Source organism: Poromitra crassiceps (genome assembly GCF_964638095.1).
Source record: "Poromitra crassiceps genome assembly, chromosome: 20".
In the NCBI taxonomy this organism is placed as follows: Eukaryota; Metazoa; Chordata; class Actinopteri; order Beryciformes; family Melamphaidae; genus Poromitra; species Poromitra crassiceps.
The window spans coordinates 20,317,983-20,332,541 of NC_139637.1; the positions used below are offsets into that span (position 1 = coordinate 20,317,983).

Consider the following 14,559-nt stretch of genomic DNA (forward strand, 5'->3'; position numbering starts at 1 on the left):
TGCTCAACAGTGATTTGCTTAGCAAATTCAGTTTGATCAATTTGTGATAGCAGCTCAAACTACAGTCTAAACTTTAGGCTACTACATGATTGTACAGTGTGGGACACACATTCTCTCAATCCACCTTCAAATGTTTGCTGTGTTTCTTGTGGATTTCTGTAACTATTTTCAAATCAAACAAAATACATCCTCTTATAGAGCTGCAAGTTTAGTTGATTATAGTCTTTAGTCATCTTTTAAGCAAAAAAATAAAAAAGGCTGGTTTCAGCTTCTCAAATGTGATGATATATTGCTTTTCTTTGACCAACATGATGATAAACTGAATATCTTTGGAATATTATGATGAACTGAATATATTTGGGTTTAGGACTGTTACTCAGACAAAAACTAGATATTTGAAGATGTAACCTTAGACTGTGGGGAACTTAAATAGTTATTTTTCCACTATTTTCTGACACTTTGTGGACAAAACAATTAACAGATTAATCAAGACAATAATCAGTAACTTAACTGGTAGATGATACAACATGTGACGAGGGGTCCCAGGTAGACTTTGCTTTATTTTAAGGGTCCACAACTCACGGGCCCAAAAGGTTGTGAACCACTGATTACATGCACAGCATTAATACAGCATTATAACACCATAGTAGCCAGGGGTGTAGTGGTAAATACAGAGGTGGGTAGTTAACACATCAAGTATCTAAATTATCCTTTTTCTGTTCTGAAATTGTATCCCAATTCCTCGTCTGCGATATTTTATAAATTGAAAGTTATATTTTTGTAGTATAATTTTCAGTAAAGAGCAGTGGAAAACAAATGGCGATTCATCGTTATGTGTCCTCCTGGCCACAGGGGGGCGCTGTGCAGACAAACGCGATAAAATCAAATGGAGAATTTCCGGTGTATCGGCGCATGCTGCTTTCCTTCCGCGGTTTTGTGAAACGAAAAGCCGACGAACCACTTCTCTTGAGAACTTGTAGAAAATAAAGACAACATGAGCAAAGCACATCCGCCAGAGCTGAAGAAGTAAGTTCACTAAGTTTGTTTGTTTCCTAAAACCCTCGTCCTTTAAGTCTGATGGTTTCCTCTGACTGAAATGCCTGGAAGAAGCCCGTGCTGCATTGGAAGCAAGCTAACACTAGTTAGCTAACGCTAGCCTGGTTTCTGAATGAAGAAATGAGAGCCTGTTCGCGCCGACATGTTTTCTGTAATCCGTAGCTAATGTACTTTTCTTTGTTTCAGGTTCATGGACAAGAAGCTTTCGTGTGAGTACAACATCCATGACTCAATATTAATTATGTGTAACGTTAGCTACAGTCTGACTGATCCTGTTGCTACTAGCTAAACTAGTCTGTCTGTTTATGTTGTGGGACAGATGGCGCAAAGAGGGATCTTTCGAAAACTCATTGTATCATAACCAGTATATCAGGTCTAACGATGGATTTGTTTTGATTCTCTCTCCTAACGTTACATAAAGAGAGGCAGCCAGTGATCAAACGTTGAGTGTTACAAATATATATGCAGTTTTTTAGACTAAAGTTTAATGATTGTCAGGTTGCGGATAGAAAACACAGTAACTATAATTGACACAATCTCTACTGCTAGGTTGGTTGGTGGGTCTACTTGTCTTGAAAACTAAATATGCAGATGGTTCATCATGAAGACTGATGTGTGTGTTCTTTTTACCCCTCAGTGAAGCTGAACGGAGGCAGACATGTGCAGGGCATCCTGCGAGGGTTCGACCCCTTCATGAACATGGTGATGGACGACTCAATTGAGATGGGCCCAGGAGGACAGCAGAACGCCGTCGGCATGGTGGTCAGTATCTGCTCAGCCTTGTCCTGTCCTGTGTGGATAGGGTGTCTACTTTTCCTGATCACGACGCTTGTCTTTTCATTGTACAATTTCTATAAATCTGTCACGTGCCTCGTGCTTAAAGGGATAGTTAGGATTTTTTTATGTGTTTTTTTTTTTTTGAAGGTTGCGGTTGCAACCGCACATTAAAGTCGAACTGAACCCGTTCGTCACGTGCGTCGCAGTCTGTTTCAGACGGAAAACATACGTCTGAGATGACAAATTGAGAGGCGGGTCATGGTATCATGTCGATGATTTGATTTGACAATTCTGCGGACTGGATTGGGCTTTGGCCAATCCTGGCGTGTTCTGCCTCCAAATCGAGTGGGATTCCGCGTGTTGTGGCACTCCTCGGGAAGAGCCTGGTGACGCAAGGTTAGTGGCTGAGTGGAGCTCAGCGAGCCGCAGGCAGCCAGCTGCCTCCGTGTTGCCGAGCGGAGAGTGCAGTCCGTCGGCCTGGAATCTTCGAGGTGCGACCCCTGACAACCAGCAGGGTCTCAAGCGCGCGCCTTTATCGCTGCTGTAAATACGATATTCATGGAATGCGCGTTTTAACGAGACAGTTACATTTCTTTGCATTCTTAGACATTATAGTTTTTGTTTTTTTGTTCATGTTTCTAACAATTGGCCAAGTTAGTAGTTAGTTTATGGGATAGGAATTCTGCCAGATGACAGGCACTAGGCGCCATTTTCTACTTCATTTGGAAGAGAAAATTATCCTGAAATGAAGATTTGATTGACAGCTGCATGTCGTGATATGATTGTTGAAATGGGGTAGAAATGTGATAGTACTAGGTGACGTCAGCAAACTGTACATTACTGTTATCAAGGAAATCTTGAAAAATGAACTTTTGATGTGAAAAAGTGTGAAAAACGAAAGAAATTAGATTGTTGTGATTTTTTTTTGCATACATTATTAAATAGTTGCACTTAGTGTTGTCACGATACTCGGTACTTCGGTACTTGGACGGTACTACATTGCTACGGTACTGAACGGTACCTGTTTTTCATGGTACCGAGGGTACCGCATTTACTATTTAGTTTGCCACCATGGCTTGGCTTCATGGACCCAGCCGCCAGCTAACGTTAGCCTGTCTGCCTGATCAACATACATACATACATACTGCGCATACAGCCCCGCGCACTTCCGGGACTACGGTGTCCCCGAACGTCCACACGTAATCGCGAACAGTCATTCACAGCTTGTTTACACGAGCAGTGCACACAGGCAGCGAAGATAATGGCTAACAGCTACAGCAGGAGGAGCGGCTGCTCCTGTCCTATTCCAACAACTCAACTTGTTGAGAAGAAGAATGCAAAGAGTCGCATTTGGAAATATCAGTCCCCAAAGTCCCATCTGCAAAAAGTGTGAAAGGGAGTTCCAAACCAAACATCCAATCTCGCCAAGCAGCTGAAAGACAGGCACCCAGACCTGTTCAAATAATTCAAGGTGGGTTAATTCTTTCAAACGGTGTAAAATAACACGTTTAACAACATATCAAACAGACCTTATCCTGTCACATTCGTTTTTGAGATAGCTGGTAATGCATTGTGTAACCAAAAAACGTTTGCGCTAACGTTAACGTAACGTGTTTTGTAATGGAATCATTATGGGACCCGGCTAATACCTGGTACAGCGTTAGCTAGCATAGTGTAACATGTGTGCAATGCAATGTTTGTAATGGAAACATTATGGGACACGGCTAATAGCCGAACTTAGCCATAGTTCAACATGGCATCAAAATAAATACAAGCTTCTTTCGGGTGAAACATGTCCGTGAATTAAAACTAGCTACATAAAATTGCTTGCACTCTACATGTGTGTATGTGCAGTTGTTTTTATCATCTCTTTATTTTAGTTAATCTCACTGACGTTACTTTCCATTTAACAGTATGCGAGAGATGAAGATGAAGAGGAAGGCACAAGTCGCGGAGCCCAAAAGACCACCCAGCAGACAATTCCTGATGTTTTTGAAAAGCAGAGGAAATATGACAAGAACTCACATGAAGCAAGAAAGTGTGATAGGGCATTGGCAGAATTCCTATGCATCGATCAAATACCAATATACACCGTTGAAAAAAAAGGATTCCAGCAATTCTGTGAAATAAATTAAATTATAATATTTAATATAATAATAAAATTAAATACTTGAGGGCTACATGATGCCACTGGTGTTGCACTGTCTGTACTCACTGCCATACAGTTGAATGTAAGAAGAAGTAAGCAGAAGCACATTGTTTTGTTTTAAAGTTGAAGGCTACATGCCATTTGTTCATTGGAAATGGTTGCATACTTTAATAAAGGAGAATATGTTCAAGAAATATCAGTCTTTTTTTTACCGTGGTACCGAAATTGGTACCGAGTACCGTGGAAATTCACTAGTACCGGTACCGACTACTGAATTATTGGTACCGTGACAACACTAGTTGCACTGCATACCCAGGTATTTGAACTAAAAGAAAAGAAAAGTCATTTTTGGGTTCAGCTCGACTTTAAAAAGCAGGTACTTCAGACTATGAGGTACTTGCCTACTAATGCAGTAGAACGGCAAGTAGAGCTCTGCTGAGTCAGTGAACAGTCATGAGGAAAAACTTAAATGGGGGGGGGGGGGTCTTCCATACTGCTCACCTGGCATAATCCAAGTCTCCACAAGCCCTGAGATGTGAAGTTGACTTGAAAAGACGTCGTTTACACCCTGTTTTTAGCTCAAATATTCACTGTAGCCTGGCGCTGCTAGAACTGTTGTGGAGCACCACTTCTTGCCGCACCACCTGGCTACAGTGAAGATCAGTTTGGCAGTTATTGAATAGATCGGTTAAGTGCAGTGTGTCACTCTGTACTGTTGTTTCCTACAGGTCATCAGAGGAAACAGCATCATCATGTTGGAGGCCTTGGAGAGAGTATGAGAGACGGGGAGGCGGCTACTGATGGAGAAAGGAATGATCAACACCTTTACATTCTCATACTGATGTTTTTGTAGGTTTTTTGTTTTGTTTCGAAAGAAATGGGAAATGTGTTTTCTCTGAATTGTAAGATGTCATTGACAGACATGACATTTTTGTTTGGAGATGTTTTGAATTGTCTAATCTTGTGAATAAATCTGTTTTTCTTTATATTTAGTGTTGTTGCTTTCATCCTACAGTATATTGCATGCATGCCAGTTATTGACAAATTATTGAAATATGGGTGTTCTGTTGGAACACTGGCAATGGTTAATGGCTTCAGGTTGTACAGTAAAATTCAGGGAAGATATTTTGTGTTTTGATTGATAATATCAAGTGTTATATCTGTCTGGAGCTGTTTGCTATGGCTATGGTTCTCAACCTTTCAATTTAATTTTGTTTTTTTTGTCCACAATGTCAAAATTTGTCTTTGGCTTCACAGGTTTGCTTGCACACATGAAAGTCACAATACATATAACAAACACCAGAATACACAGTATACCGCACAGGCAATGACAGGATACATAATACAACATATGGCAAGATGCACAATACAGGCAGAGTTAACGGACATGGTTCTGATGTGGATGTTTATGAATTTAGCTGATTTATTGCATTTGGTATGACATTTTTTGTAGATGTTCTTGGTTGCTATGGGAACTCTAGTGTCTTTCTGAGGGCAGTTTTGTGAACTCTGAAAAGGGGATGTACAGGGACAGACACAATTTGTCTGACCTTTCGCGCCACCCGTCTTATCCCAGTTGTTAGTAGATACACCCTGCTCTTTCCCAATAATTTTACTCGCCATGTTTGTAGTTTGGGACAGTCTATTTCTGTTCTTAGCTCCTAGATTCCCATACCATGTACACATGTCAAAGGTCAAAACACTTTCAATAAGACTCCTGTATACAGTCTCTAGAATAGCTTTGCTTATTTTGTATGAATCCAATTTCCTAATTATATGCGAACGCCGCATTGCTTTTTTTTAGAGATGTATTCTGTGTTGCCTGTGAAACTTAAATTACAGTCAAAAAAAGGTTCCTAAGTATTTCAACTCCACTGTTTCAACAGGCTGGTCATTGAGTGGAGAACAGTTGAACCAAAGACTGATTTTCTCTTCGGGTTGTTTTGTTTGACGTAACTCAGAGACTAGAGGCTTCAAACCATGTATGTTCAAAATATTTTTCCTATCCACACAAAATAAATCGCCTCACAAGCCCGGGTTGAGAACCACAGAGCTATTTTGGATACAAAACAAATGAAGTCACACGGTTCTTGTTCAAGCTACACATTTGATGCACTCAATGTATGAGAATTTAGAAATTTAATTGGGTGGCAGGGTTATAACTTATAATGGACCATCTTTGGGGTCATAGGTCAGGGTCATACAGAACAGCACCACCACCGTGTGTCTTGTTCAATGACTAGCAGTGTGGCTGCTAGCTGACATGGTGCTTGCACTCAGGTCCAGGTCCTCTGGTTCTTGGTGATTTGGAAACAGTTGGCAGACATTCTATAACCAATAGAGGGCGCTAGCTGCATATATCAGCTTTTCCCCCCCGACAATCGCTTTTATTTTGAAAGCGGACTATCGTCACCGGCGTCACGTGTTTCTGACGTCTCTGCTTACGCACAGTAGTTGTCGTTTGACGGTATGTGGAAAGTAGGAATGTCGGAGGAGGTTGGAAAGGCGCTCCAGTCCGTGATGGACCGAGTGAACCAGTCGGCGGCACGCCGGCCCAAGGTAACCGCAGCCCGGGCTATATGTCGCTCCGCACTCCGCAGACCGCAGCGAGTCCACCGCAGAGCCCCGGCGGGCTTTAGGCAAGTCGTGCTCCGGCTGCACGACTTGTTATGTAAGGCTACCCAAACACTTCAACCTTTGGATGGGAGACACTCAAGGCTTCACTTCCATCTCATCAAGCATGGATTTGATCGGCAGCTATAACACGCGTGGGCGGTGGATCCATTGAACAGAGGCTTGTGCACATAAACGGCATGATGCGAGGTTCTGCATGGACATGTTTGTAGTCTTCTTTATAAAGTCTACTATTTAATAATGTATGCCACTTTTGGCACACGCCTGCCCTGTGGCAGTGCCGGTTCTGGTTGTAGGCATGGTTGTAGGGTATTGGTTTACACGGCCACGCTTTTGGCCGACCTCCCACCTCTCAAACTTCATCAGCAGACACCACTGCTTTGAGAAAGATGCTGTGCATAGCGCATGCGCATGTATAATATTACAGACCATACTAGTTTTGAACCTCCATGAAAACCGCATCAAGGTTGATATCTAGGTCAAAGAGTGGCACATCTTTTTAATTATTATCACAGATAGTAGGTGCGCCTTATAGTTAACTAAGAACTAATAAACGAAATAATATAATGATTGTAGTAATAATTGTATAATAACACTAAACTAATAGGGTTGACTGCATGAGGTGTAAGCTTTTGAACATGGCAGCAGCCAGAAACTAGTTTGTTTTGTATGATCTTTGACAGGGATGACTCACTGAAGAGGCGAGATGCCCTCAGCTAGCACACTGCATCACACACACACCCAGCTCCTGTCCTGATGTCTTCATCGATATCGAGATGAAAAATGGTGTTTCATTGCGTCTCGTTCCTCTCCTCCTCTCCTGCTCAGACGCTGCCGGCCCTGCCGCCCCGCCTGGTGGCTGTCAGCAAGACGAAGCCTCCTGACATGGTGATCGAGGCCTACAGACAAGGACAGCGCAACTTTGGGGAGAACTATGTGAGTAGAAAATGTCTCAACACAGAAAGGGAAGGAAGGAAGGAAAAGTGCTGGTAAATGGAGACTGACCGCAGCCTTGTCTCCCCACACCAGGTTAACGAGCTTGTGGACAAAGCTTCAGATGCTCAGGTGCGTTTAAATGTTTTTGGTCCCTATTACTTTTTTCTGCTTTCATTCAAGTGACAATTCTCTCACAGTGTGTCTTTGTCCCAATCCAGATTTTAGAATCTTGTCCAGAAATCCAGTGGCATTTTATCGGCCATTTACAGAAGAATAATGTCAACAAACTTTTGGGTGAGCATGTGTCAACTGTCATGTTCACTTTTACCCCCCTTCCCCCAAACAATTGTCTGGCTTAGCTACCAGATTAGACTAGAGTCTAGAGTCTAGAGTCTAGACTCTAGAGTCTAGAGTCTAGACTATTCCAGATGACGACTGAGTATTTTGAACTCTGAACGTCTGGTTCTGGTCCGTTAATCAGGCATTTCTTGGATGTGACTGTATGTGACGGCAGGTTATGGGACGTTTTCCATGCCACAATCCTCCTTATTATAAAAATGGAGGAAGTGGGCAATGTTTGTTTACATTTTTGTCCCACTAATGATGTCACAATGTCTGACATCATTCAGTCACATCATTATTGACCAAATTCATCTTATGATGTCACTGATGATGTCACAGGCACTGATGATGTCATAGGCATTGTGACATCAAATCATCAGTGATGTCATAGCCATTGTGACGTCATGAGTGACAGGGATGTCAATTGTGCGCTGCACATGCCAATAGGGCAAGGTGAGGCCACGCAGCAGCCGAGCTGCGGGCGAGGCCGAGCTGCATGCGGCGAGCCCTCGCAGTGGCCGAGCCTAGGGTTGGACTTGGGGGCCGATACCCAGTCCAACAATAAATGCTTATCTAATGATGAAAACTAATCTAATGATACAATCTTCACTAACAAATGACCACCATAAATAATGAATGCTCACAGCAGCAAATACTGAATAGTGAAGCCAAAAATGAAAAGGCAACGAACAAGTCGGAAAGAAAAACCCCCACGCACGAATTAACAAACAACCTCATCGGATTTGTTATTTGATGATTGGCCTTTCATTATTTGACGGCAGTATTTCAATTAGGAGAGACTATATAAAGGTTCAAATTAAAATTTATTGATACAACAAACAAGATTAAAGTTTGGCGTATGGCTCCAAGATGACGCTCTTCCTGCGATGATGAGGGGGAGGCCGTCAGGAATGCGTAGAATAGAAATCCCCCATTATTTGTTATTGTATGTTTTTTTTTTATCATTATATGCAATAATTTATATTTTGATTGTTGTATGGAAAATGTTCCATATCAGAGGCTATTAAGTCTTAGCTGCTAACTATAATGGCCGTGAAGTAATGAATCATATCTTAAATCTTGCATTTGTATCCCATCCTTCATGGTTCCCTCCCTTTCCTGACCTGCTTCCAGGTGTGCCAAACCTGTTCATGGTGGAGACGGTGGACTCGGTGAAGCTGGCCGACAGGGTGAACAGCTCGTGGCAGCGTCTCAGAGCAGCCAGCAGCACACAGAGGTTAAAGATCATGGTGCAGCTCAACACCAGCGGAGAACAGAGTGAGTGCTCCTCTCTTTCCTCATCGACTGCTTCTGTCTTTCTGATGGATGAGAAACCTTTTCTCACCGAGGTGTGAATGTGTCTTGTAGGTAAACACGGCCTCCCGCCAGAGGACACGGTCAACACGGTGAAGCACATCATGTCAAAGTGCAGCGCCTTGCACTTCGCTGGTCTGATGACCATCGGACGCTACGGCTACGACCTCGGCAAAGGCCCTAACCCAGACTTCCAGGTATCGGCAAGAACGAGAAGAACAGAGGGTTGTTTTTAGGGTTGTTGTATGCCTGTAATACTGACATCAAGCCTTAAAAACAGTCTACTAAACTGAACCGAAGAAAAAAAAGAGCATCATGAAAACTGTATAGGAGAGACTTCTTTCTAGAAATGAGTACAAAAACACATCTATTAACTTTACAGTACATGGATGGGGAACATACCATATTCTGACTCATTCTAATTATTCCAATTACACTTCAACTTTTATCAATATGAATTCAAATTAAAAGTTCCATTTTGAAAACTAAACTCCCTGTCACACCAGAGGTCCAACCAGGGTTATTCCCAGGTTGATTTTGTGTTTGAGGCCTAGTTTACACGACAACCAATATAGCACTCAACAAACTATCAGTCTGATAACTAGTTGCTAAAAATGCATATTGCATATATATGCATATATATATATTACCCCACCCCACCTAAATATTCAACGGTCCCTAACTGAAACTAACCTGAAATTGACCCAAGTTGAAAATAAACACAAATAAAATGAATGCAAATGACAAACCTGTCTGTGTATGTGTCTCCTAGATGCTGCTGAGCCAGAGACAGGAGGTGTGTGACAGTCTGAAGCTGCCACTGGAGGACGTGGAGCTCAGCATGGGCATGTCCACAGACTTTGACCATGCGGTGAGAAGCACTCCTTATATTCTGTTTCATATTCTCGCTCTTATCTATCAGCTCTTACACGTACATGCAGCATTATCTTATTTATGTGGCTGATGCATATTATTATGGATAGATTCAAGATTCAAGATTTATTAAGTGTCCCAAAAGGGCAAATTGGATTGCAGAAAGCGTAGTACGAAGTACATGCATAAAAACAAATAAGACAAAAAGAACATTGTAAAAACAGTCTAGAGCAGCAGTTTAAAGTGCAACACAATAGTTAAAGTGCAAATGACAACAGTAGCAACGATCTAAAGTGCACAGTAGAGATATAAAGTGCATAGTAGCAAAGTGCAGTTCGCTCACAGCAGCACATTTATATCACAAGAAAGAGCTACAATGTATCATTGTATTAAAGCACAAGAGAAAAAACCTCAGTCCAGACCAAAGGGCAGACAAAGTATATAATACAGATATACTGTATTGTACCCCTAAGAATAAATAAAGATAAAAGAATAAAAGAATAAAAGGATAAATAAATAAATAAATAACAAAATAACAGCAACGGCAGATGGGGAGACATTACATTTGTACCCCAGCAGCGTTCAACGCTCTGATAGAGACAGGCACAAAGGAATTTCTGTATCTGTTCTTTTTAACTATGGGGGCACGAAGGCGGAGCCCGGAAGGAAGCAGCTCATATTCAAACCTCAGAGGGTGGGCATCATCTGATCGGATGGACACAACTTTTTTCAGCACCTGTTTATTACAGATCTGGTCCAGGCTTCTGAACTGGGTTCCGGCTATTTTTGAAGCCACCTTCACTATTCTCCCCAGGGAGTTCTTGTCTTTAGTACAAAGGTTACCATACCAGCAGATTATGGAAAATGATATGACAGACTCCACAAAAGCACTATAGAACATTTTCATCAGAGTTTTATCAACCTGAAATTTGGCCAGCTTCCTAAGGCAGTAAAGGCGCTGCTGACCTTTCTTACACAGCATGTCGGTATTCAGATCAAACTTCAGCTTGCTGTCAATTACCGTACCCAGATATTTGTAGTCTGTCACTATATCGACAGGCTGACCGTTGACAAAACTGCTCTGGGGAACAGGGGGGGAACGTCGAAAATCAATACAAACCTCTTTCGTTTTGGAAACGTTGAGTTCTAAGGAAGCGTTTTCGCACCAAGAAACGAAGTCGTCAATGACTTGGCCGTGTCCTACATCATCATCGTCAAGCAGACTGACGATGACAGAATCGTCAGCGTACTTGACGATGAATCTGTTGGCGAAACGGCTGCGACAGTCGTTGGTGTATAGAATATATAAGAAAGCAGATAAAACACAGCCTTGGGGCGAGCCGGTAGAGGACAATAAGATACTGGACAGTATCCCATTGACCCTCACCTGCTGAGATCTATTCGTTAGAAAGTCTAGAATCCAACCAACGAGGCACTTATCCAGACCGAAAAAGCTGGTTAATTTCTCGACCAGAATGTGTGGCTGGATGGTGTTAAATGCTGATGAAAAATCAGCAAAGAGCAGCCTAACGTGATTCTTACTGCCCTCTAGATGCTTGAATATGAGGTTCAGTAAGGTGGCTGTAGCATCCTGCACGCCTCTATTAGCACGATAGGCAAACTGAAGTGGATCGAGCAAAGAGTCAGTTTTTGTTACTAGCTCATCCTTCACTAGCCTCTCAAACTGTTTCATGACCAGGGAGGTTAGGGCCACTGGCCGGAAGTCATTAAGTGATTTTGGATTGGTGCACTTGGCAACAGGAACTAGAATTGATTTTTTCCAAAGGGACGGCACCCTCTGCTGGCGGAGTGACAGATTAAAAATATGGCTGAAAATGGGACCTAATTGCTCAGCACATACCTTTAAAATACGCCCGCTTAAGTTGTCTGGGCCAGGGATATCGCTGCTTATCGAACATTCAGCATGAATTTATGTATTTTTCCACCTGGATATATATTTTTTATGTATAACTAAATAATGTGAGCAGAATTGTTTGAAATTGGTGCAGTATTGACCAAGGTCGCTTCAGTTGACAGCCGCTTTTCCCACATGCCCCTACTGCACTAAACAAGCTGACAGGATCAGATTATTCCATCATCATGACATTATTATAGAGAGATATCATTTACCTTCTGCCAGAGCAATTTAGAGAGAGAGCGGCGTCAGCGGAGGACGAAAATGCGTGACTCATTAGCCAATGAACAGCCAGGAAGGGGTCTCGTGCTACTTTTGAATGCTAAAATAAAGCTGATAATGTACAATTTGATAAAAATAAAAATAAAAGTACAACACAAACTGTCACAAACTTTTGCTGCAACTCGACAGTGCTGCTTAATCCAGGACCTTACTTCCTGGAACTCTTGAGAGTAAAAAACTGGTCCATTGGGGTGAATGGAGATGTTGCGACTCTTCTATCTATACGGCTCTGCCTTCTGCTAGATTCAAGTCTCGCGAGAGTTGCGTCGTTTGCCGGAAGTCACCTGTGGTGGGGCAAGCCGGGAGCTGCCATGTTGTTTCTTGTTTTAGAGTAACAGATAGCGTAGCTGAATGATTTTATCAGTTGATTTATTGCAGTATGAGTATTATGAGTATTTATCCGATTTCGAGAATATGGACGAGGCATTTGAATTCAATGGCCGCCCGTATTTATTTGAGCCGGACTAACGTTATACGGATACAAACTGAAGAGCGGGGGCATGAGAGAGCAGGCAGAGAGAGGTGGTGGTGAACAACACGCTACAAGGTAATACAAGCGTTTATTTTCTCTCTCTTTTACAATAACAATCTGAGCATGTCTGTTGCAAGAAAACCAGCTTGTTTAGTGCAGTAGGGGCATGTGGGCAAAGCAACTGCCAACTGAAGCACTCTTGGTCAATACTGCACACACACACACACAAATCTGCTCACATCACTTATTTATACATAAACAAATATGAAAATAGGGTCCAGGTTGAAAAATACTGAAATTCTCCTTTAACCCATTGATACCTGATGCAGCATTTGTGTGTGTATCCCTTTAAGACCGCGAACCGCGTCACACGGTTCGCGGTCTTAAAGGGATACACACACAAATGAGGGATATACACGCAAATGCTGCATCAGGTACCAATGGGTTAATCACGTTTTTGCCATCTTCAGTGTCAACTAAAAGTCCTTTCCTTTGCTTGCATGTGCGCGTGCTGAAGATCGAGGTGGGCTCCACCAACGTGCGAGTGGGCAGCATCATATTCGGCAACAGGGATTATCCCAACAGCGCGGCCAACACTCCCAGCCCGGAGAAGAAGTCCACGGTCGTGTCGGAGGACGTGTCCAAGAAGATGCAACATCTCACCGTGTCTGAACACTGAGAACACACAACCTCTCCCGCCCCAAAGTAACCTTTGAAGAAAGCCTCTTCACAACATGCACACAAACTGAACCCAGAGACTGAGCAGCAGGGGTGATTTTTCTCTCTCTCGAAAGCAACATGCAGTTATAGGATCGCAAATTTCCGCATTATGATGTCTTAAATTATGGTAAAAAGTATTTGCCTAATGCTGTCACTTTTCTGTGTCCTTTTTTTGTTGTTCTGTTGAGCATCAAGGGTGGCACTCAGTCCAGAGATGGGCTATCTTCTCTTTTCTCTATTTTAAGTAGTATATCTGGCAGGTATTATTAACCCATAGTGCTCTAACTTATTACATGATTGATTAATTTTGTGCAAATATTAGAACTGTTAACAACACGGTTAGTTGAACCAATAGGGAGTTGTCTCACAGAACAGATATGGGACAGTGAAGAAGTGTGTGGATTTTATTGTTGCGATGATGTGAGCATTTCTACCCAACTCCTCATTGACGCCCCCTGGTGGTGAAATGTGCTTGGCGGTGTCCAGTGCCCCAGAGGTCAGGATGTCCACACCATGACGTGTACAGTTTTTTTGTTCTACAGCCAAAAAACAAAACAAGACTTGGTTTAAGCGAACATTTCTCCCTTTATAACGACACATTGTATTGTGAGTCAATGATATTTTGTATGGTGTGTGGTAAAAATTTCTATTCTTGATATTAACAATTACAAGAGTAAATCTGAAGAACTGAACTGAAGAACGCCAACATGTTTTGTTTCTGTATAATGTTCTTGTGTAGTTGCTATGGCGTGTGACTATGTTGGTGAACTGATGGAGATGACAGATTAAGAATTAACCTATGCAAAATGGCAATTCTGTTTGGTCTTATGCTTTTTTCAGTAGGTTTTTAACACTGCAGCTATGATAGTGTCGCTGTGGGTTCCACTGTAAGAAATCCATTGTAAGTCAAAGATGTCAAGTTAGTGTGTTTTTTCTGTCACCATGATAAGTGCATTCATTGTCGGTGATCAGATTGCAAACCTTGCGGTTGGATAATGTAGGCTATATGTACAGGTTGCTGCCTTAACAAGGCGTTAAAAGCATTGTTGGGATTCTGGCTTTGAGGGAATCCAAGCAATAAATTTTATT

The 14,559-nt window shown here is 42.2% G+C and overlaps 2 protein-coding genes across 3 annotated transcripts; both read left to right on the plus strand.

Moving 5' to 3' along the window:
- The first annotated feature begins 899 nt into the window (after positions 1-899).
- LOC310794385 (small nuclear ribonucleoprotein G-like) lies at positions 900-4,968 on the plus strand. The gene is made up of 4 exons (XM_083656375.1): positions 900-1,026; positions 1,243-1,265; positions 1,694-1,818; positions 4,711-4,968. The coding sequence occupies exons 1-4, from the start codon at positions 995-997 to the stop codon at positions 4,759-4,761; spliced, it is 231 nt and encodes a 76-aa protein (XP_083512501.1). The 5' UTR covers positions 900-994; the 3' UTR covers positions 4,762-4,968.
- A 1,479-nt stretch (positions 4,969-6,447) lies between these two features.
- Positions 6,448-14,529, plus strand: plpbp (pyridoxal phosphate binding protein). Of its 2 annotated transcripts, none has more exons than XM_083656603.1 (8): positions 6,448-6,541; positions 7,445-7,552; positions 7,646-7,681; positions 7,771-7,846; positions 9,029-9,172; positions 9,263-9,405; positions 9,981-10,079; positions 13,268-14,529. In XM_083656603.1, exons 1-8 carry the CDS (start codon positions 6,452-6,454, stop codon positions 13,427-13,429), a joined length of 858 nt encoding a protein of 285 aa, XP_083512729.1. In that variant the 5' UTR covers positions 6,448-6,451; the 3' UTR covers positions 13,430-14,529. The 2 variants fall into 2 exon arrangements, with proteins under 2 accessions (XP_083512729.1, XP_083512730.1); XM_083656604.1 differs by lacking the exon at positions 6,448-6,541 and adding an exon at positions 6,686-6,820.
- The last annotated feature ends 30 nt before the right edge of the window (positions 14,530-14,559 follow it).